The sequence below is a fragment of the Danio aesculapii genome, chromosome 7, assembly GCF_903798145.1.
Source record: "Danio aesculapii chromosome 7, fDanAes4.1, whole genome shotgun sequence".
Lineage (NCBI taxonomy): Eukaryota > Metazoa > Chordata > Actinopteri > Cypriniformes > Danionidae > Danio > Danio aesculapii.
The window spans coordinates 18,497,480-18,522,204 of record NC_079441.1 but is presented as its reverse complement, the minus strand read 5'-3'; the positions used below and the strand labels follow the sequence as shown (position 1 = coordinate 18,522,204).

Below are 24,725 nucleotides of genomic sequence, written 5' to 3'. Positions count from 1 at the left end.
ATTCCTTGTGTGTGTGAAGCACACTTGGCAATAAAACTGATTCTGATTCTGACTTGTAGTATTTGAAATTTGCTCAAAACTAATAAGAAATTCCAATCTGATGTGAACAAGAAGCTGACCGTTTAGGATCTGAACATGAAAAAAAAATTTGAGAATAGAGCCAAAGCAATTGAGAAAAACAGTGGGGCCGTTTATTGTTAAAGTATTTCGGGTTAGGACATGCAGCTCATTCTCCAACAAAGTCACACAATAATGCTTTATTATCTGTATATTTGTTTCGTTTCGTGACTGAAAAGCCTTCTGAATCATATGGAAATTGCCTTACCATGTGTTGCAGGAGTGCTTGTTTGAGCTGGTACATTTGACTCTGGTTTTACTGATTTTCATTTGGTATTCTGATGAGGGCAGGTGTTCAGCTGTCCAATGGAGCTTCAGGCCAACCAGTGGCAGATACCAGCAAAACCTGTACTGCGCCTGCCTCCTTTAAATGGAAACACATCGCTATCAGGCTAATGTAAGAGAGCTATTAAGATCAGAAGCATGGTGAACAAAACTGGTTTAGGTTTTTACCTAGATAAGTTATGTTTGTGCAAACTCTGATGAAACACTAATGATGAAAATCTCTTTTTGGGAGCTGTTTGAACAGAACTGTGTGTAGGTATAGTGTGTCCACAGTCATATTGGGGTGATATAAAGACAATAAGTTTTATTTTTTCTGATGTTAAAATAGGATCCAAATCCCTCCCATTTTGAGGCCCACCACTACGTGACGTAGGAGTGCAGTTTTCCCCACCCACCGAATTGAGCCCCGTATTAACATGCCTCTGTAGTAACATGTATAATCATATCAACAAGAGAGCAAAGCAACTATAAAGATTAAAAGATCTGTTCAGCTCGCTGTGATCATTCTGAATCATCATCAATCATCGTCAAATGTGATCAAGAATGAGTTTTACACGTTTAAAGTGTTTTTAAAACAGTGCATGTTTGTAATGAATTGGGCACCACAGCCGCACGACAGGACAATTATAAAAGAAGATGCTTCAATCCCGGTTTGTGGACATTACATCAGGTTTATTTTGTATATTAACATAAAAAATATCCATACAGCTGTTTATATTATCGTGTATCCTGTCACATTTGTGTGCAAAAACAGTGCAGAGTTAAATGTGCATGCTGTGTGTGTGTGTGCGTGAACTTTGTAATGACATTGTGTGTGACTCATTGTTGCAACTCCACAACGCGTATATCATTGGGAAAGTTCCTACTGTAGTATTTCTCAAAATGTTACGTAAAATCTGCTTCATTCATGTCTGTTACTGTGCTGTTTATCTGACGCAACCGATGCTGAGATTGAGGTACACTCTGACAGACATGTGGGAACGGTGGGTGGGGAGAACTAGCATTAAAGGCACAGGCAACAAAAACAGCTACTCTGTGTTCAGTGCAGAAAATCCAATATTCTTAAAGGTATAATAAATAATCTGATGGGTGTTTTTGAGCTGAAACTTTACAGACACATTGTGGAGATACAAAAGACTTATATTAAATCTCTCAAAAGGGGTGAAATAGGTGCCCCTTAATCCTATTTCATCACTGTCGTAACTTATGGTCATTTTATTCTGGGTATTCTGGTTATTCTGAGTTCACAAACCCAAACCGAAGAGTGGCATTGTAAGAAAACAAAGTCATCCCCAGTCCCATTTGTAATACAAATTAAAGCTTTTTACACTAAAACTTCACTTTTGCTAATAATTTATATTAAATGAATTAGAATTATTGATTTCATATTTCAATACTTTATATTCAATTACTTTCAAATTGTCAATTAATATTAGTAAATTTAATTGTTTTAATTAGATTTTTAAATAAAAATGGTAATTTTTGTTGTGACATATACCTTTTTTGGTGCTTCCTTTGGTTACTCCACTATGTAACCATAGCTTTCTAACATAAGTAGATGTCCTCAGGTGGTTCCCAACCTTCCCTGAGTGTTTCGACCCTTACCACAACACTCTCCAGCTGGTGGGTCAGCAGTGGTGGCCAAGCTACTGGCCATCTGCTCATGGCTTCAAGCTTTCCTCCTCTCTCTTACTCCATAACCTGCATGAAGCTTGTTCTGCTTCTTCTCTCATTCTGCAAGCAGCATGTTTCTTGCTCTTCCATGCCTAAAACTGATATCAGTCGCCATACTAACTTTGCAGGAAAGCCTCTACACCCTACCTCCACAGAAAACAGCCATGCCTGCCAACCTTTGTTTTTACACTCCTGGATTAGTGGTGTATACTTTAATGCCTTCCTCTCATGAGCCTCTTCACAACCCTCCTCCACACAGTCAGCTCAATTAAAATGATTTTACAGTCTTTATCTGACCACAAGACAATATCTGGACGAAACACTTCTGGGAACTGCAGTTTTCTTCTAACATCGACACTCAATTCCCAAGCGCCTGTGGTTTGCAGCAAGCTTGAATTTGCCACTGCCCTAGTTGCGACAGGCCTTGCCCCCTCCTTGATGAAGCTGATGGTTTCCTTATACTGCCATGCTTCTTCTTGCGTCTCTCCTGCTAAATTGAATCAGCAAGGGTCAAGAGCACCTTGTGATGTCGCCACCTATATCGACCCTGGGTTAAAGATATTTTACACTCTGACAATATGCGTGCCAGTGTTCCCTTTTGGCCATATAGCTTGCAATATGGGTCGTCTTTCAACCCCCACATGTGCAAATGAGATGGTGACAGAAGGGTGTCATACACAGAGCGCAGCAAGAAGGAGATGCGGTGTGGCTCCAGTCTCCATAACTCTGCCCATGTGAACTTCTACTTGGACAGATCCCACTTTCTCCATACTCCCTGGGATGCTTGCTCCACTGCTTTAGACATACATCTTCGTTCCTCTTGAGCTCTAATTTCTGCCTGCACCATACCTTGTCTGATTGGTGGACTTGCAATTCCAAACTGCTGGAAATGTACAAACCCCAGGCTTTGACATCCCATGCTAGTATCACCAACTTCAATGAGCTTTCTGCCTGTTCAATGGCTACGTTGACTGGCCATTTTCGCCCTTTTAAATATTTACATCTAAATTTTCTTTAATATATAAAGATTTTAAAACGACTGACCTCTGAGCTTTTGGTGTACCTACATTATTAAAATCAGTTCATTCATTTGCACTGATAAAATAATATTTCATTAAGTTAGTTTTGTAAATGTGTTTAAATTCATTAAAAAATGATTATTATATATTATAAAATCATATTTCTGATTATATTCCAAGAAACTTTAAATCAAGCATTGTGCAACCACTTTACCAGATCCAAACCAAGTTGGATTTGTTTTGTCTCCCTGAAACTGCCACCCAGAGTTGCCACATGCTCAGTGAGCTCTGATTGGAGGAAACTCACCCTGCGTTTGTCAGTTTAGCACACAGCAGCATGTCTGTGTACAGGAAGAGGTGTCTCAGGTTGTGCCCACTTTCACACACATCAACCACAAACCCATCACGCATCAGTTGACGTCTCTGCAGACATGCATATATGGCGATTAATATTACAGTTTAACAAATAATCAGCATACAAGGGACACATGTAACACACATTGTGTGAAATGTTGCAGTACCTCTCCTCTGCACAGCATGACTGGCTGTTTGCACTGCGACCTTTCATTCACCCCAGACATAAAGCTGCTCGAAAGACGGAGCGCTTCCTGCAGTGTGATGCTGTCAGGGTGTTCGGGGGGCGTGTGCTTCCACAAGTCCTGAGGATGAAGCAGAACAAGGTCATAAATCCACAGGTATGAGTGAATATTTATAAACAAATGGGAGATACCGAGCAGGGTCTCACGTGCAACACGAGGGTGGTTTTCATCACTCTGTCTAACGGCTTATACAGGAGAGCTGTGAAGTTGAATGAACAAAGAAAGTGTGTTGGTTTTTGCCCACTGTGTTCAGTTGTATCAGTATTTTCCCCTTTTATGTTTTATAAGGGGATTTTAAAAACATTTTCAAGCATTATAAGACATAAACCAAATCAAGGAGCCGTGAGGAAAATCACATCATTACAAACTTTTGTTTAAAAGTATATAAAAATATGCCAATATATGCCAAAATATGTGCAAGACTGGTACTAGATGTTGCTGATGGGGGGGTAAAAACATCCATAACCTGAAGCATTGTGAATGACACAACTTAGAAAAAACGATTGAGAAATATACACACAGACACTTCTATCTATAAATGCCACCAGTAAAATAAAAATATACAGCTTTCTTTTTCTCTATAATATTCTGTCAGTTGTATCATTTACAATAATTTTCAGATATCCTGTTTTTAGATTTAGTATTGAAAAGTACAGTTGCAAAAAAATCTGATTTCTGAATAAAAATAAAAAAACAACAACAAAAACATGGTCATTACATAAATAACATGTATTGAGAAAATGTAGGAAGACTCAATTTTGTCATTCACAGAATCTGATGGGAGTTGGCAGAGCTATAAATCCCTTTTAGAATCCTTCACTCAGCGTAATGGGTAATGCAGTTTTTCTACACAAATACCATTATTAAACATGACTGAGTTGAATTATTGTAAACGGGTTAGTTCAACAAATGTACAATAAAAACCACGAACTCAATCATTTATTGTTAAACCAGTTCCTCTATGGCGTAAATGATTGGGGTTTTACTTCCATGCCAGCTTCTATAGCTATTTGTCATATGAGCAATGTCACACTCATAGCAGTGCGATATGGCTGTATATTGGCACTGGTGGGAGGCCGTAGGCCAAATGCCTTGGTGTCCCACCAGTGACGATATACAGCCATATCGCACTGCTATGAGTGTAATATTGCGCTTATACAACAGTTCGATAGCATAATCATGTATATAAAAAAAGAGAATCAAACATGGACAGTCTAAAAATCCTTTTGTGCGAGGAACTACTTTCTTCCACTATTCAATCACAACTGCAGCTGATGTCAGAAAAGCAGAAACCACTGCTACTTCACAAACAGCACTTTAGCACTAGCGTAATGTCTAAAGTGATGACAAAACAGGTGATTTTGCTCACATTTTAAGATGATAATGCTGAATAGCATGAAATGCCATCAGTCTACAGACATTTCTCAGTATATCTCTGTTGCAATCGGGAGATAACAATAATCACCCCCGAAAAAGCCAAAGCAACGCAATCACTACCAGATTACTGTTGTGTTTGCGATAAGGAAAAGTGCTAAACACATGCGGGCATTTCTTCTTGCTTTCTTTTTACTTAACTAGTCTGCAGTAACGAAAACAGGAGACTCATTAAAAACAAACAGATGGCCAACCAAAACGTAACTCAGGGTTATACAAAGAGTGTCCGACACAAAATACATTCATTCATGATATGAGAGTACTACAGCATACAAGAGAGATTGACTTAGAACATCCCTTACCAGTTTAATGATTTATTGATCAGTTATAGTTAGAAATTACATGTTTTTTTCCACTAAGATCTTATTATACGGTCTCTGTTGCCATCTTGTGCATGAACAACATCAACCGTCTTTGCTCTGCTCAATGACAGGCTGATGGATGTCGATGCGCTGTATCTCAGATATTATAAATATTTAAAAATAGGCACTATCCTTATAAATAAACTGCATACTTGTAATCTAAACAACTACTTAAAAGCCTGTGTGTCATCCTGGAGTGAGCAAATCTACAGGGGTATAAATAATCTGATTCCACTTATTGGAAATTTCTTTCTTTTTTAAACATTTGGGCTTTTATCATGGAGTTTGTTTCTTGTATGCTGATCCCATTCTCTTTAAAACATCCACAGAACCATAAAGACAAGAAAAAATGAACTGTTTACCTTCAAAGGTATATTTAGTTTTCACATTGTCCGAGCTTTTGGAGGACATCATACTCTAAATATAAAGAGAGAAAAGATCTGTGTGGTTTCCTATAAAATCTAATAAAGATAACAATGAAAGAGGAAACATGTAAGACCTCTGCAAGTATCCTGAAGCGTTGGTCTGACAGCATACACTTCTGCACAATCTTCACTGCGTTCTCATAGTTGTCGATAAAGCCCCGGTACACTCCTAACTGATTGACCTGAAAATTATTTCACAAAAAAAAAAAAAACATTCATGCAATGGCTGTGTCTGTCTGTGTGTCTGTCTGTCCATCTGTGTGGGTGAGTCACTTTGGATAAAAGCGTCTGCCAAATAATGTAATATAATGTAATTCTTTACTTTTAAACTCATGGTTCAGGTGGCTACGTGACATGACATACACTACAGTAAAAAAAAGTCAGTATCATTTAATATAACTTTTAGTACATTACAGAACAGTAAAAGTATGCATAGCCAGTGTCAAAATATGGATAAATGGTGGCACTGACATACAAGCAGCACAAAACCTACGGAAAGTCAATGGACACATTTATGCTTACAGCTGATCATATTGCACATGCACTACTAGAAAGTTCCACAAACGTTACAGCAGGGAAATACTTGAAATATGCAACATGGTTAGGGTTTGTGGTAGGCACTGTTATTAAACCAATATTTAAACTGATATTTAAAATCTTTCTATTTTAAAATCAGCTATTGTTAATAAATTATCCACTTTCTGCTTGGTGGAACTCAATGTGCAATGCTATCCCATTCTTCATGGGATCTATATTAATAATAATTTGCCCTGTTTAGTACATCTGACACTATGGCAAGCCATTTTGACATTTAATCTATAACCCGTACTAAAATCTATTTTCATGTACTTATTTTTAGATACTAGCATCTCTTCCATTAAGTACTACTTATTCATTAGATACTAGTGCTTATTCATTGAATACAAGTGCCTATTCTTTAGATACTAGTGCTTTTTAAAAATATACTAGTGCTTACTCATTAGACAGTAGGGGCTCTATTTTAACAAACTAGGCGCAAAGTCTAAAGAGCAGCGCACAAAAGAAATAAGGGCATTTCCGAATACACTTTTGCTTTTTTAAGGATGTAAAAATACGCTCTGTGCAGCCCAAGGATAAAGAACAAGCCTCCTCCAATCGGCCTTTACTTTCTCCTTCTCTCTTTCGTGGATAAGGAAACGGTGTTGTACTCACACCACTGAAGACATTCATTATCCTACATAATTAATTTAGTTTGTTAGGCACAAATATTTGTTTCTAAACTATTTCTAAATTCAGTTCTAATTTCCAGCAAATGAATAAATGAACAATAATAACAAAATGTGCTCAAAAAATGCATATTCAAACACACGTCCTATGCCCCATTTGGTTCAAAACCTGACAGGTGGGCAAATCTAAGCTTGTTTTTAATAAAACATATATAAATATGCATATAATAAATAATATTGCTAATAATAATTAAAATAATAATAATAAATAAATAAATAAAACAATAATAACAACAACAACAACAACAACAACACATTATACAAAAGCAAGTTGTCGTGAATAAACTGAAAAAATCCCCCCGAAATGAAGAAGGCATGGAGGTAGTATTTTTATATTTATGTAGAAAATAATAATTTTTGTAATATTTTAATCCTTTAATTCTTGCTGTACATGTGTTGTATTGCTGTACATCTTGCATATTTTAAGCAATGTGTAAACAATTAACGTGCTCTGCACTGGTCTTTAGACCTGCTTTCAGCTGGTCTATTGCACAGTCTATTTTAATTCCTCAAAAAATCAACGCACCAACAATGCACCTTTACACACCTCATTTCTAGACCAGAACACCAATGAGTCCACAAAGTGGCGCAAACGGATTTGCTATTTAAACATCGTGGTGGAAAACGGAAAAATTAGGGTTGTGCTGGTCTGTAAATAGTAATACATCGCAGCACACAAGTCTTGCGCCTTATTGTGCCGGGTGTATGATAGAGCCCTAGTTATTTTTATTAGATACTAGTAGTACTCATTCATTAGATAATAGTACCTATTAAGTAGATACTAGTACTTATGTATTAGATACTGGTAGTTATTCATTAGATACTAGTGTCTATTTGATAAATACTAGTACTTATTTAATAGATACTTTTTTTATTTATTACTAGTAACAACAGAATAGTTACTAGTCACTATTAAAATAACTAATAGTATCTAATAAATAAGAACTAGTATCTATTTTTTAAGAATTAGTATCTAATGAATAAGTACTAGTATCTAAAAAAAAACTAGTGTCTAATGAGTCAACACTAGTATATTTTTAAAAAGCACTAGTATCTAATGAGTAAGAACTAGTATCTAATGAATAGGCACTAGTATCTAATGAATAAGCACTAGTACTTAATGGAAAATATACTAGTATCTAAAAATAAGTACTAGTAACATGAAAATAGATACTAGTACAGGCTGTTGATTAAATGTCAAAACGGCTTGCCATACTGATGCTACATATATTTGGTAATAATGCAATCAAATAGGTCAGCTGTTTCACATTGCTCCAAAGCAGAGAGAATACAGAACCCTCAAACATCAACAATGCTGCTGTCAATTGTGCACTGGTAATCCATGCATTATATAGTAAGTGTTATAATATAACTTACAAACTTCAGAAAGACATCTCCCACGGATAAATGATGCTCCCCTTGGTAGTGCTGCATCACCGGGCCCTCGTCCCTTCCCAGGCTTTGCTGTGACCCCTGATCCATCACGTTATCAGAGTGCAGTTTAGTTTGAAGGCTTGTGTAAAACTGCCGATGCAGATCTCTGAGTTCAGGCACTTGATAAAACACAGTCTGAACTTGCTCAGTGGACAAAACGGGTTGCGAGGTACCTGCTGATGCCTTTAGAGCTTTCATGGGCTGAGAAGAAAGAGAGAAATGAGGCAGATGCCAAAATGAAATATAGATTGGGAACTGAAAATTGCACATGCTGATAAAAGCTGAAGTAGCAAGCCAAAGCACTACACACGCATTGGTGGTTCCAAAAATGTAAACACCAGACGAGAGTTAAATAAAATCAAGCCTGACATCCTGTAAATGCCTGACACTATTCCTGTGAGGAAGTGGTTTAGAAACATGATACCATACACTTCACCATTACGTTACACGTCATTCAGGACTTTCTGGACTCTCTCTTTTTAAATGATTCGACAAGAAAGGGAAGCAATACTTGACAAAGAGAAACAGAAGTTGACCTGCAGGAAGTGACAGAAGGGAAGAACATTTGGTTTGAATAATATCTGACTGCTAGATGACAATGATAAAAAAGCCCAGAGTGATGCTATAAATGTCACTGATGTTAAGAGTTTCGTTTTCCATAAAGCCCTTCATGTAGTCTTGGCACTAGTTTAATAGTATAATTTTAGTGTAGTGTAATTTATTTCTATCTTTGTGCTTGCAAAATTGTGATTTTTTGTACTTCACAGTCCAATTGGACAATCTGGAAGGTAGATACCAAGTTGAGAAGGTGCTAATACCGTAAGCAGCGTTTCAAGCTCCATCAGGTAGATCTCCTCACTGAGCAAAACACTTTTCAACACAACCATTCTCTTCTGAAGCAGGTCATCTGGGTTATCGCTTGTCTGAAAACACATTTTGCTTAACATTACTCAATCCACTCACTCAATTTCCCAGCAAGCATTTTTTTTGTTTTTAAAAGATGTCTAACAGACGTCTAATAGATGTCTCAACATAGTCTTCTTGGCTAAATTTGGGCTGTCAGTGAAAATCTAATAGATGTCTAAGAATAGGTTAAAACTAGACTAGTCATCAAATAAACAGAAATGAATGACTACACATACAAAGTCTGTCTAATCTGTCTATCTGACGAATAGTCTAGTTTTGGGCTATTTTCAGATGTCTATTAGATTTACACTGACAGCCCAAGTTTAGCCTTGTTTTAGCCAATCTGTCTATGTTTAGACGTCTAATAAACACAAAACTGTTTGCTTGGTCAGCACTGAGAATATATGGCAAGGACTATGCACTTGAATAGAACTATTGATATACGGTACACTTGTGACAGTAAAATGCATCAACATACAAACAGGACCTCACTAATAAGATTTTTCTGTCATTTCTTACTGGTGTGGATGGCAAACATGGTTCAGTTTGCCTAGGAGCTGTGAGAGCCCCAGTCGTGACTCCTCAGGGAACACATAATGTAGTAGGTCAGAATCCATCATTTCTCCTCAGTCACCTGTAAAATATAACAACACACCAGATTACCGGATGACAGTTCAGAAACAGTCTTGATTATATTGGTTGAGTTACTCGTCAAACCAAAACAGTGGTACCAGGTGAGACGCATGAGCCTTCAGATATGCCACAGCCGCAGAAAAAAGCTCCATCAGCAGCAGAGAGCAGCTCTTCAGCTGTGATGTGAATCCTCTCTCTATCACACTCTGACAGTTTGTGGTTGACAAGCTCACGTTCTTTCCTGCTTCTAAGACATAGGCGGGGAAAGTGTCCACGTTCATTAAAAAAAGAAAACAAGTCACATACTTAGGACAGGAAGCTACTGCTCACCTGCTTTAAAAATATGCCGTGGATCTAACCAATGCTGCATTTTTTGATTAAGATGTCAAGTACTCAGGTGCTCCATAGAGCTCATTTACCAATGCCAAATTAGCAAAAAAAATGTCTGTTAGAAGTGATGCCTGTCAGCGCTGTAAGCAGTCTCCTGCTAACCATCTCCATATGTTCTAGAGGCTGCCTCTAAATTGACAAATTTCTGATCCAGTGTTTTTGATACACTTACTAAGCTATTACATAATCTAGACCCTAACGGCCTTGACGGCCCTTTTGGTAGTTCAGAGAGCGTTGACTTGACTGTTGCATCTCACCAGGTTATTGCTTTTTCTACTCTTTAGCTAGACAAACCATCTTATACAATAGAAACAGGTGACTTCCTCAATCACATGATATGTGGAACTGAGAAATCTTTAGCTGCATCACAACTTGAAAAGTTAAGATGTTACTTGCAGGATCTCTCAATCTTTGTGTGGTTAATTTATAAACTAATTTTCACATGCTTTGGATGGATCATTCAGTCGGTTAAATCACTTGATATGCTATTACAAATAACACTAGTAAAATGATAAACAGCATCTAATATAATGTGATGAAGAATGCATATGCAGCCTATGTAAATTTGTCACAGTTGAAAGTGCTGGAAAAGTTTAAAAATGGAAATCACCTGGAAAGTGATTGAAAAGTGCTAAATATGATGGTGAAAACTAAGAACTGTGAGCTGTGCGCTTCCCAGAAATAATTGCGCTCATTAGAATATTCACTAGCCAAACAAAACCAAGGCTTTCACAGTCCCGTCGTAGAATAACAAGGTAAATTAAACTAACGGGACACATGTCTTTCTTTCTTTATTTCGACAAGTCCAAAGGGGGAGTGAAAGTGCAGCACACCGATCGACCTTCTTGACAATAAAGCTCAGGTTTGAAGACCAGTGTTGCCAACTATAGTCATGAAAGTAGCTAAAGCCTGCCCGAAAAGTAGCTAAATGTTGCCAGATGACGTCATGCACTAATTTGCATATTAGTGACGTATTTGAAATATGTCCATTATGATCTGGTATGAAAAATATATTTGACTATTTGTAAAAGTAAATACAATTTTGATAGATTTTTTTATATAACACTAATAATGAACAGTTACATTCTTTTAAACATTCATAGCTTGTGTATTTACTCTATTTAACTTTTAACATTTGTGAAAGTGACAACAATTTTAGGCACTATTGGAATACATTGCTACCCAAATTACCAACAATATACATGTAAACAAATATCAGTAATATAACAGTATAAAAACAATCTGAGCTAGCAATTTACTCTACTGAGTGAAGCCTGGCAGACACTGCTCTTTTGAGTCACTTTTAATAAAATTTGTAAAAAGTAGCCAAATGAATGTTTAAAAATGCTAAATTTGTTTCCCAGGTGCTTTTTGAAAAAAAGTTGCTAGGTTAGAATGAAAGTGGTTAAATCTAGCAACAAAAGTGCTAAGTTGGCAACACTGTAGGCTGTAGTGGGGCTGATTGTGTCCGGTATTGGTCAACAGTCTCCTCTGATGGTGAAGAAGAGGAATGACATATTAAACAGTTTCTATATCGCCTTTTCTGGTTCCCCGTTGAACAGCCCACTGTAGCTATCCATCATATCAGAGAAACCACGTGTACACTGAAAAAAAGTGTTGCATGCAAAAACTGTTGCAAACACTTTATTTGTGTTGAATTTAAACAAACAAATTAAATTGAGCAATATTCCAACTTATTTGTTTGTTTAAATTCAGCCCAAATAAATTGTTTACAACCACTTAACGTAAAAAATTGAGGTAAATTTGTAATATTGATTTTACCGCCCAAAAAAGTAACTAATTGCGTACTTGGTTACTGTTTTTGGAAAGTAAGCCGTTATATTACTTTTGAGTTGCATTACTTTTCCTAACCTGGCTGAGGTTTGATCTCTTTCAGAACTTGCAGTGTTTTTTTTTTTTTTTTTTACCTTTTTTTAGAGAAGCTGTGCATTTAACAGCCACCTGTATAACCTAGACCTTAGTTTTCCTTTAAAAATGTAAGATACATTTACATTTTGAGAACTTACTGAGCCTAGAGCTATACATGCTGTATATACAGATTAATGAAAGCATAAGGGGGTTCGGAAGACCCACCCCTCACCGACAAAGATCCATAATTTATCCCATATATGAGCTTATTTGTTATATTTTGAACTGCTATGCCATAATGGTGAAAATAACCCATCGAAAAGGCTTTAAGACCAAGCGGATCGTCCTGTTGTCTGTCGCTTTGGTGTGACTTCAGCTAATCAGTTTTGATCAATGCTAACATGTTTTTCATGTGCCAAAAATCATACAATCTGACGTAAGATAAGTCCTCTTTTGCTACTGTATTGTGTTTAAATGATGCAAACATTTAAAAGTAACTTTATTGTAAATATTTGAATATTTTGAAACAAAAATGGCCAATAAAATCTGGTGTGAAGCAACAAAAGCGGGACCATATTAAAATTGATTTGAATATTATTTTGGCTAAAATAGTCAAAAAGTGTGGTTATTCAGAATAGTACTTAAAATGTTACTAAACTGCAGTATTTAAATTTCATAATTCAATAAACAATGAGGTGTATAATTGCAAAAAGGTCCACTTATTGAGGAAAAAAGAACCACCCCTTTCACCAAGCTGGCTACGGGCATGTGTTGGCTCTATTATTACTAATTTTAATGAATTTAGGCTTACTCATGTGCGGTTCCTTCACCTCAACTGTTGAAATTTGTATAACTGGCACACAACAGAACAAACATACATAGGCTACTTACAGTAATCCTGGGCGGTTTTGAAGGGTTTTGTCGCATCAGTTCAGCAAGCTGCTGTGTTTCTCTGGACTGTCCAGAAGAGGGAACCGCCGTCACACTCTGGTCTGAAACTCCCATCAGTCCAATCATGGCACAAGTTCCACTGAACTCTCATTCTATGGCTGTATTCGAAACCGCCCACAATACCCTCATTCACTATCCTCTACATTAGTCCAGTAATATAGTCCGCTTAAAGAGTGAATGAAAATCGCAGTACGTAAAGTTGCATAACACCACACTGATGAGAACGAGCGAGTGAACTGCACCGGACGGGATGCCGTTTTGTTTGGTTTTCTGGCTTGTGTTCTCTCAGACGGTTTAGATTGTAAACTCTTAGTCAGACCATGTGATAGTTTTTTTAACACTACACTGCTGCACTAAATAGTGATCGGTTTGGATACATCCTTGATATTTTCGGAAACAACGCGCCACAGGTGTCGATTTTGACGTCATGCGCAACTGATGTGGGCAGCGATGCCTTCAAATGCACATGGTCGAAATTGTCTCGTCTAATGCTCAGCAAATTACAAAAAGTATCAAATAATAAATATAAAACAGCAATAAAACGTTGACAACATCATGATTTAATAAAGTGATAATATATTAAATTTTGCAATCAAGATTCTATATATAATTTAAATTGAGAACCTCAACATATAGCTGTGTAGTTTCCAACAAAGTTTTTTTAGTTATTTTATTATTGTTACTATTATCCGGACAAGAACAGAGGAGAATATGTATCATTATTTTGCTAATTAATTTGGAACTAAGTGGTAGAATCATAATTTACACCACAATCTGAGCATATATTAGCACATTTTCACCTGATACAGCACTTAGGACCCTAGAACAGAAATGACTCCTGATGTCACTTAACCATCTGAATCCTGAAGCTCAAGGCCAATGATGTAAGGATAAAGAGTTAAAGAGGATAGTTTGAATTAAATGGTTAAAGTGACAGTTTGCCCACAAATGAACTTCTTTCTGTTTTTTCAATCTGTGTGACTTCCTTTTTTTGCGGAACATAAAGAGAAAATTTTTATGAATTGTAATTTCTAAATAGTTTTGGTTATTATTACTGACAATTACACTTTATAGTCAAAACAGTATTTCAGCAACTAAGCAAGGAGAAAATTAACACCATTCATTTTCCTTCGGCTTAGTCCCATATTTATCAGGGGTCACCACAGCGGAATAAACTGCCAACTTATCCAACATAATTTATGCAGCAAATGCCCTTCCAGCTGCAACCCAGTAATGGGAAACATCTCACAGTAATGGGAAACTCTCACATTCACACACACACTCATACACTACGGCCAATTTTGTCAACCCAATTCACCTGTACCACATGTCTTTGGACTGTGGAGGAAACCAGAGGAAGCCACACCTTCACAGGGAGAACATGCAATCTCCACACACAAAAAAGCTAACTGGTCCAGCCGGGACTCGAACCATCTTGCTGTAAGGTGACAGTGCTAACCACTGAGCTACCGTGCCACACGAAATTAACACTATGTAATAAATAAATAAAAAACTCAACAAAAAATAGTGTAAGAGTCTTTAAAGTTTAAAGAATCTGTTTGATTAATTGTGGCTCATGATGGGTTTACAGGTCCAAGTCTCTACTTGCATTTTAATTCAGAATCCTGTATCAACAGCCATTTTCAGCACTATTTGTTTATAGCACACATTTACCAGTCGGGTTGATTGAGTTTTAATATTGAGACAAATATTGAGGATCATACATTTTTATAAGATCTTTCAACATTTGATGTGTGCACTTTGAGCTGGAAATAGTGATGTGCAAGCTAACGTAACCTCAGACTTAACAGTAAAAACTGAGGTGCATGAAAATCTGCAAGGACTAATAAGGAAGTTATACAGTAGCCTATCTTATACAGGATATACAATGTTTAAGTGATAGTTCATCTTTAAAAATTAAAAATTCTTAGGCTGCGTCCCAATTCGCATACTACACCCTAAAAGTATATGTAGCCTACTTTTTTGTGAAGAAAAATTCTTTTGAGTGTGTAACAGAACAGTAGGGACATGCTACTTTATGAGCCCTGTAATCATCCACACATCTTCCACATTTCTGTCATATTTAATTTCCTACCTTATTGGAGAAGAAGCAGTAGGTTGCTCTCCCATTCACGAGTCTTTCATGCAGAGAAATCTCCTCAGGTCTTTGGATAATTATGCATTCATAATTCGTAATGATGTACAAACACATCTTTATATAAGTTCAGTATTGTTGTTACAGATGAAATATAACACAGAAAACATGATTTATATATGTTCCAGTTGGCTAGATGTTAATTAACCGTCATACAAACATCTTTAAAGGGACTAAGCTGAAAAGAAAATGAATGAATGAACAAACATCTTTACAGAAGCCTCTCTACTTGACAGTTGGTCTCAGGTGTCCACCATGTTTGTAGTTTATTTTTTTCACTTTTCACCCGCATTTGCAGTTCTAATCGAATTCACGTCCAACGTGCAATGTATTGTGGGCAATATCAACGGTTCTACACCTAAATTTTTACTGGAAATAGTAAACCATCTGGGAACCTTTGGCATACTCTTTTCAACATACTACAATTTGAGACATACTAATTCTATTTTCAAATACAATTTAGGATGGATAGTATGCGAATTGGAACGCAGCACTGGTTTACTCACCCTCACATTCACCTGTGACTCTAAGAAACACTAATAATCTGTTGAAGAATGCTGCATTGTTTCTAGATCAATTTTAGGCAACACTTACATATTGCAATTAAAACTTTACATTTCTCAAATTATTTATTCTTTTATGTTTCACAAATGAACTTCTTTGGAATGACATTAGTCAGTGTCAGAAAATAATGATAAAACAATAATATGTAAATAACTTTTATAATTAAAAAGAGTACTGTTTCCCAGTACTGGGTTGCAGCTAGAAGGGTATCTGCTGTGTAATATATGCTGGATAAGTTGGCGGTTCATTCCGCTGTGGCGACAACCTGATAAATAAAGGGACTAAGGTGAAGGAACATAAATGGATGATCTTAAATTACCCACATTAACCCCTTAAACTAGTGAAGTATTCTGAACAATCATATTTCTCTTTGCAGAGATCACTGCATTATTGTTATAGCTAACACAGTAAAGCTGTGCACAAATCTAACACAACCCAGTGTTTTCTCTTATTTGCAATTCAAAAATATTACTAATACATCACCTGATGCTCCACACTCACCTGAATCCAGCTGTAGTTTGATTTAAAAAGTTATTGAACCCATTTGTACAATGCAAATAAATTGACAGGTGGAGTTAGACAGGAATAGCAAGACAAAACAGGGATTTAAATGCAAAACCTGTGTGTATCTATATATTTTGACATATACACACTATACACTTATTCTCACAACCCTCGAGCAGGGGTCTGGATGCAGAGTTGGTGCAGTTGCTCACCCCTCATACTAGCTTCATTGAGTGCATTGTGTTTAATATTGCAAGGCTGAGATATGCAGTCTCAGCTTGCAAATCCAAGTCTGCATCCAGATACTATTGCAAATTTCTCCCAATACCCTAAGCCACATGTAGCCCTGCAGGCAGGGGCGCTGCTAGGGGTGGGAAGTTAGGACAATTCTAAGAGCATATACATTTAAGGCTGATTTATACTTCTGCGTCGAGCGCACGCATATGCTACGGCGCAGCCTACGTGTGGATGCATACTGGTTTATACTTCTGCGTCAAGTGATCGGCGTGACCTACGGCGCAAGCCTTGAACGTAGCCATGCATTTATACTTCTGTGCGCTGTTTCTGTTGCTCTGCAATACACTTCCGAAATGCTATCTGGCAGTGGGTGTCTCTGTTTCTCTCTGTCGAGTTCCTTCGCTGGTGTTTTGTTTTTTCTGTACGCTTTCTTAAAGTACAAGTGGCTCAAATTCGCTCATTTTGAGGCGGGAACCAGCAGACGTGCAACAACTTTAATCATAAGGTAAACACAAAACAGCAGTCTCTCCTTCACGGAACTCCTAACTTGTAAACACCCGCTGCATCACAGTCGCGCGGCTCTCACCTCTGCCCACTCTCGTCAGCGATACCAAGCCAATCAATCACAGAGCTTGCGCTACGCGTACGCGGTTAATTTTTTGAGAGATGCGAGGGGCTATGTGTCCACGCATAGGCTGCGCCGTAGCATATGCTTGCGCTTGACGCAGTAGTAAAAATGCATGACTACGTGCAAGGCAAGGCGCTGGAGGTCACGCCGATCACTTGACGTAGAAATATAAAACAGGCTTTAGGGGCTCACCAAAGACATTATCAGGGGCTTGCAAAATCACCCCCCCCCCCTTCTTCTCTCTTATCCGCGATCACCCAACCCCCCGCTCTTCACTTTCATCCGCGATCATCAACCCCCCATACCCCCCCTTCTCTTCACTTTCATCCGCGATCACCCCCAACCCCCACCCGCTCTTCACTTTCTTCCGCAATCACCCCCAACCCCCACCCGCTCTTCACTTTCTTCCGCAATAAATTCTTCCGCTTTGGCCCATTTCTATTGCTGTCTATATTGAAGGTGTGTGCGTGCTGTCACCGACGATCAGGGGGTGGGGTGGGGGGGGGGGTGAATCAGCTACGTCAGTGGTACCAATCAATCCACAATAATTTAGTGGCTGCTATTTATTTATTTATTGAAATATTGTAAGTACATTTAAATTAATAATGTCAACAGCAAAATCATATTGGGGTGGCCAGAGTTTACACAGGCGTGGCCAAAATCGGAACCAGTGGAGCGCAGTTCCTGAGATACTCACTGTCATGAGTGTTGCCAGGAGGATGTGGTTAGTGTCAAAAGCAGTCGGCAGTAATATAGAGCTTCAACTACCGACAGCAAAGCAGTCTGTATTGTATATCTATTCTAAAGCATAGGCCTCAAACTCAATTCCAGGAGGGTCGCAGCTCTCCACAGTTTTGCTCTAACCCTATCAAACACAGCTGATCCAAATAATCGAGGTGTTCATGAGTTAACACCGTCATAAGAAAAGGTTTGGGTACCCTTGGTTTAAAGAGAAAAAAGGAAAATCACTGGAAAAGAATGACGTTGTGTCCACGTATAGCATGCTGTTTTCATCTATGCTATCAAAAGCTAGGGTTATAATACTTTATTTGTGTCCCAAGACAAAAGTTAAAGCCTGACAAGTTCATGAAGGCAGAACCCGTCAAGAGACTGTGTCAGCTGCTGTTCACGAGTGACATTAATGCTTGTTTTGGACTTTGAATATGATAAACTGTCTGAAAGCTAAACGAGGAGTACAGGAGTCTACATCTGTAAAGTGTTTGTTTTTAGCATGTGTAGATATCTGAGTAAATCAATGCAATATGTTTTCAATTAGATCTGGTATTTCCTTTAAAAACATCCTGACTTCAGCAGTGCACAATGAAACTTGGAATGGACTTTGAGGGAAAGGATCCATTTGTTGCACTTGTCATTACACCAAGAAATAAAGGGATGATGTGTCAAGGTCACATTTTAATATGTCATAAAAATGAAGAAAAAAAAACACAATGAATTATGTTGGGGGCGACACAGTGGCTCAGTTGTTAGCACTGTTGTCTCACAGCAAGAAGGTCGCTGGTTTGAGTCCCAGCTGAGTCAGTTGGCATTTCTGTGTGGAGTTTGCATGTGTTTCCTCCGGGTGCTCCGGTTTCCCCACAGTCCAAAGACATGCACTATAGGTGAATTGAATAACTGAATACTAAATCATAGTGTATGTGTGTGAATGAGTGTGTATGGGTGTTTCCGAGTACTGGGTTGCAGCTGGAAGGGCATCAGCTGTGTTAAACATATGCTGGATAAGTTGGTGGTTCATTCTGCTGTGGCGACCCCTGATGAATAAATGGACTTAGCCAAAGGAAAATGAATAAATGAATGATGTTGAGGCTGCAGACCGAGATCTTCAACTGAAATTTAACAATCCAATCTCAAGTACTGTCATGTGATTTACTTTAATCAGATAGCTGCACTGACAAGAGAAACTGGGTTGAAAGCAATATTTACAAGATGTTCAACATGAACAAGCATGTAGAGACACGTTAGACTCAACAAAATTTTTTTTGCTTGAGTCCAGAAGGGGTTTCTACAAGAGTCAAGAAATACTGTATGTGTGTGTCGTTCTAAACAAAACAGAAATACAAATAAGGAAATAAAATGATCCATATATAGTTACAAATCAAAGACGCACAACATAAAATAAGACAAAGAAGAAAACAAACGTGCATCAGTCATGTATCCACACACACCTTACAAACACCAGCTTCATAGCATCTCAGTCTATTGTGCTTGAATGCCAGCATTAGTACATGTGTGGGGGCGGATACATGTCAATGAACACAGGATTTCTTCAAATCAAATTTAAGACTTTTTAAGACCATCTTAAGACCACTATGAATGAGATTTTAGACTTATACAGGGCTAAACACTAAGGGTTTTTTTTATAATGGCCCGGTTACTTTTTTAAATAGTTTTTGTATTAAAGAAAGACCATGTAAAGGGATGTGTTGCTTTAGCTTTTTTCTCTGATTAGGGAATTTCACTTGGAGAATTCGCTGTAAAAATGTCTAACAGCTGTTGTGAATTGTATCTTTGCAAAAAAAAAAAAGTTAAATATAAAAAAAGAAGTTTTGAGATGGATTATAGGTGATTGGGTGTTGGCCAGATTGGGTATCTTTACTTGGACATAGGGAATTAAGACCTTTTTAAAATGATTTAAGACCAACAACACAATATTTCAGTGAATTTAGGACTTTTTAAGGCCTAAAATTTTGCTTTTGAAATGTAAGACTTTTTAAGACCCCGCAGACAACCTAAAACAAAGGAAGTAGAACTGAGCAAATGACTTGGAACATCAATAAATATAAACATACTAATAATACTAACCAGAAAATCTGTGATTCAAACACAGTAAATTCTGTTGTACGGTGCTACGAAAAGGGGCGGGATAAAACATGATGATTCGATATTTTAAAAAGTGAGCGACTGGTCCATGTTTCAAATTTCGTTCCAAAGAGGTCTTGTTTTGATCCTTGATTGGTCTTACACAGTCATGTGATGCACAAGCGTGCGTTTCCGGTCTGACGCATTCGCATGCGCATGAATGGAAGTCTATGGGGAGAAAACTCTAGTGTGACCGCAGCTTTAGGATAAGGGGACGGGCAGGTGTAGATGTTTAAAGTAGAAACTATGACGTCATATTGCAGGCCAGTCGACAGTTAGCATTATCACTGTTTCCCTCAATGAAATTCCCATAGATTTTCCCATAAGCTTTAAGATTATTGGAAATAAAAAGCTCTGTGTTCAGACATAGTTCATAATATTTACACATTTAGTCCATCAAAATAATTTTTCAGAAGATAAAATCACTTCTATGACTTTTGATCTTAAATGCAAACACAAGAACTGAAAGCTAGCAAATGAACTACAGGGTGTTCAGGGTACATAGTGCACGCACAGGCGGTTTACAGATTTAGAATTGAGGTTTTTCCTGCTTCCTGCTTAAAAAAACCCTCCCAATTCTGTCTTGTGTTTTTTCTGAAATGTTATTATGAGTACTTCTCGTGTTTATTTGCCTGTTTATGATGAATAATTTGTTGTAACCCTTTTGGTAATTTGGTTTGGAAGCCATGTTAAGCCAATCAAAAATGCATCTCAATTAATGGAAATTAGATATACAAATGAGCACAGTGTCAACTGGCTGCCTGGAAAAGTTCTGGTCTTCTTTTGAAACAAACAAATATAAACAAATGTTAATATACAGTGCACTCTTTTGCATTATGCAAAAATCTGACAAGAGAAATTAGTGTAAATTACAATGTTTAAGTTAAAATACTTCCCAAAGAAGGTATGCGTGTGCTATAGTTTGTGGAAAACCCCAAACTTCCCCCACACTGAGAGCTGTAGGATATGAGCACCCATCTGTTTTCAATCTAGTTCCCCGTTTGTTTTACCAGACACACACACAGACGTTTGTTTTTGTGAAAAGTGGGTACATTACATAGGTTTCCATTCATTTTGTACTGTCCAAACCGTATATTGTATTGCCCTAACCCCACCCTACCCCTAAACCCAACCATCACAGGAGACAGTGTGCAGCTTTACTCTCTGAAAAAACTCATTCTGTGGGATTTACAAGCTTTTTGAAAAATGAGGACATCCCCAATGTATACATTATTGTTTTAATAATTTTTAAATATTGCTTAAAGTTTTGGAAATAGGCTTTTGCATCCACATGAATGATAATGATTTATCCCAATCTTAATCTATAGGGTTTAATATGACACTTTACAGCTATAACAACTTCAACTCTTCTTGGAAGGCTTTTTACAAAGATCACAAAGTGTTTATGGGAATTTGTTGCCATTTACAAGAAACATGTTTGGCAGGCACTGATTTTGGATGAGAATATTTGGTTCGCATTCTCCACTCTAATTCATCCTCAAAGAACAAACGTGTTCAGTAGGGTTGAAGTCAGGACTCTGTGAAGACCAATCATGTTCCTCCACACTAAACTTACTCAAACATGTCTTTAGGGATTTTTGTGCACTGGTATGCAGTCATGTTGGAACAGGACGGACCATCCCACAAAGTTGGGATCATGAAATTGTCCAAAATGTTGTTTGTTGAAGAATTAGAGAGAGAATTCACCTAAAATTAAAATGTACTCACTATTTACCCCCAAGTGGTTCCCAACTTGTTTGAGTTTATTTTTGTTTAATACAAAAAATTTTTTAGTCACTATTAGCTGCTTCACAGAGTGATGCTGGCAAATATCTGGAAAATTTCCAGAACGAATTTACCAGTAAATTCAAATAAGCGCTGTTCACACAGGCAACAAATGTTTCCGGAAAAGACCATTCACACATTCTAAAATAACCAGAACCCAAAATAATCACCATTAACCAGAAGTGACCTCTAAATGACTGAGCTTGTATTTGTAAACATTTAAGTACATTACAAACTCTGTGGATGGATAAGTATTGTGAACAACATCGATGAAAACATATGGAGGAACACTTTCGTATGTTGAGATGTACATAATATGTGTGTGCTGGCGCTCACCGGCTGCTTCAAGTGCACACGCATCAAGCAACTGAAGGAAGCTGAGCTTGAAGGTAAACAAACAACGGCTTATCATAAGCATTTATCGATAATTGTTTTCACAGTTAGCATTAAGAAGGAACATAGAAACTAACACCTCATTAACATATCTAACATCTAGCAGCTAAATGTGTCTGGAAAAATATTCAAAAGGCTTTATTTTCGTAAACAGCGAGGACGTGAGTGCGTCTGAATGTTCTAGTTGGCTAAAGTAGACATCTCACGTCAGCGCATTCTAATCGTGAACGTGCTTTTTCCGGCAATTTCTTTCTGCGTTCACAAAGTGCAGCATTCTGGCAAATTACCAGTAATGTTACAACTTCTCTTTCTGAAAATTGCCAGAATGAATTTACTGTTATTTTCAAGAAGGTCCTGTTCACACACACAGACCTTTCCGGAAAATTGCCGGTAATTTTCCGGTTTGTGTGAAAGAGACTATAGTAGGCTATAGAGGCCATAGGGGAAAAAAACGAAATATTATGGAAGTCAACAGATTTAAAACAATGAAAAGGAGACTAACTAGTGACAGAATATTTGTTTTTGGGTTAAGTATCCCTTTAAGAGTTACTTTGACTGGAATCGAGACCTAGCTCAACTCCTGAAAATGCCTCCACGGCTCTCGAGTCCAGTGCTTTCCACCACTGACCCACCCATGCTTTTTTGCAGTGATGTAAGGCTTGGATGCAACTGTTATGTAAGGGATGCTGGACAATGGAAGTGTGGACCCAAATGCAGATTTATTAACAGGATGGTCAGCAGTGGTGTAAAGTAACTAATTACAAATACTCAAATTACTGTAATTGAGTAGTTTTTCTCAGGAATTGTAATTTACGGAGTAGTTTTAAAAATCTGTACTTTTACTTTCCCGCTGTACTTTGACTACACTACTTTCCTTTAACCTGCAGTCACTATTTTTTCTTGTCTATGGGTATCAATGCATTGTCTAATGATGTTACAGCTTAATGTTGTGTGGACGTTACCAATATGATGTCTATTAGATGCTGGGTTTTGGTTGCCAAACCTGACGAATAAAGGTCAGTATTTGACATCAATATGACGTTGGTTTAAGATGGTGGCTTGACGTTGAATTTTAGTCACTTTACAACACAACCTAAAAATCAACCAAATATCAACGTCATTTCACGTCATTACTGAATATCAAAATAACGTTGTCCTTAGACGCTGGCAATTTTGGTCAACTGACATCACAACCTAAATTTAACCTAATACTAACGTTTTATGACATTGTGTATGACGTTGTTTGCCTGCTGAGCAATAACTAAATGCACAACAGAATGTTACGTTTACACACATCCACAAATTACATGTAAATGCATCAGTGTAATACTCACTATACACTACTCTTGAGTACTTTTGAAAGGGCTACTTTTTACTCATACTTTGATTAATATTTACAACAGATACTTTTACTCTACTTGCACTACACTTTTAGGCAAGTAATGGTACTTTTACCTAAGTATGATTTTTCAGTACTCTTTCCACCACTGATTGTCAGGCAGGCAACTGTCAACAGGGTCAAACAGATGTATATAGGCAATCTAGAGTGGTAGTCCTTAAACAGGCGAATGGTCAGTACAGGCAGCAAGCAATGTAAACAAACAAACAAGGCGAGGGGCAGGGCAAAACAAGGGAAGGAAAGGGGAGGGAAGGAAAGGGCATCGTAATGTTCACAGACAGTATAACAAGACTCAGCCAAGATGTGTGTGTGCGCCCTATTTAAAGTTCCTGTAATCAGTCCGTAACAATCATCTGGCTATGTGTGTGTGTTTTCTGAAAAACTGAAACAGGAACAGCTGTGTGCAAGGTGCATGACGGAACTTGTAGTCCACATACAAGTGAATTTGTAGTTCTTTAGCGAACTGTGATCTGCAGCCACTAGATAGTGATCATAACAGCAACTGCTCTGTCATAAAAAAGAACTTTCATAAAGCTCTCTACATGCTGTTCTTCAGATTACTTGTATCCTACATAAAGTTTGGAGTCTATTGAAAGTTATTCTACACTGTAAAACGTCTACTTAGTGTTGGGACAAAATGAAGGAATTAAGTTAGCTTATTAGCTTTTACAAATTTAAGGGGTTTGATCATAAAACAATTACGTTGTCCACCCCAAAACGCTCAAGAATTGTGTTGATTCAGCAATTTTAGCAGTTTGCAAACAGATCAGCAAATGTCATTCTTTGAGAGATGTGGCTACCACTTCATGACTGAATTGTT

At 37.5% G+C, this 24,725-nt stretch overlaps 1 protein-coding gene across 1 annotated transcript in view; it reads right to left on the bottom strand.

The window, feature by feature from the left end:
- Positions 1-10,434, bottom strand: part of si:dkey-33c9.6 (active breakpoint cluster region-related protein) — a 27,782-nt gene extending 17,348 nt beyond the window's left edge. Inside the window, 9 exon segments of the mRNA XM_056462662.1 lie at positions 326-481; positions 3,403-3,518; positions 3,617-3,754; positions 3,841-3,893; positions 5,853-5,907; positions 5,990-6,097; positions 8,558-8,815; positions 9,433-9,537; positions 10,252-10,434. Of these exon segments, the coding sequence (XP_056318637.1) occupies positions 326-481; positions 3,403-3,518; positions 3,617-3,754; positions 3,841-3,893; positions 5,853-5,907; positions 5,990-6,097; positions 8,558-8,815; positions 9,433-9,537; positions 10,252-10,434 (1,172 nt within the window).
- Positions 10,435-24,725: the final 14,291 nt, after the last annotated feature.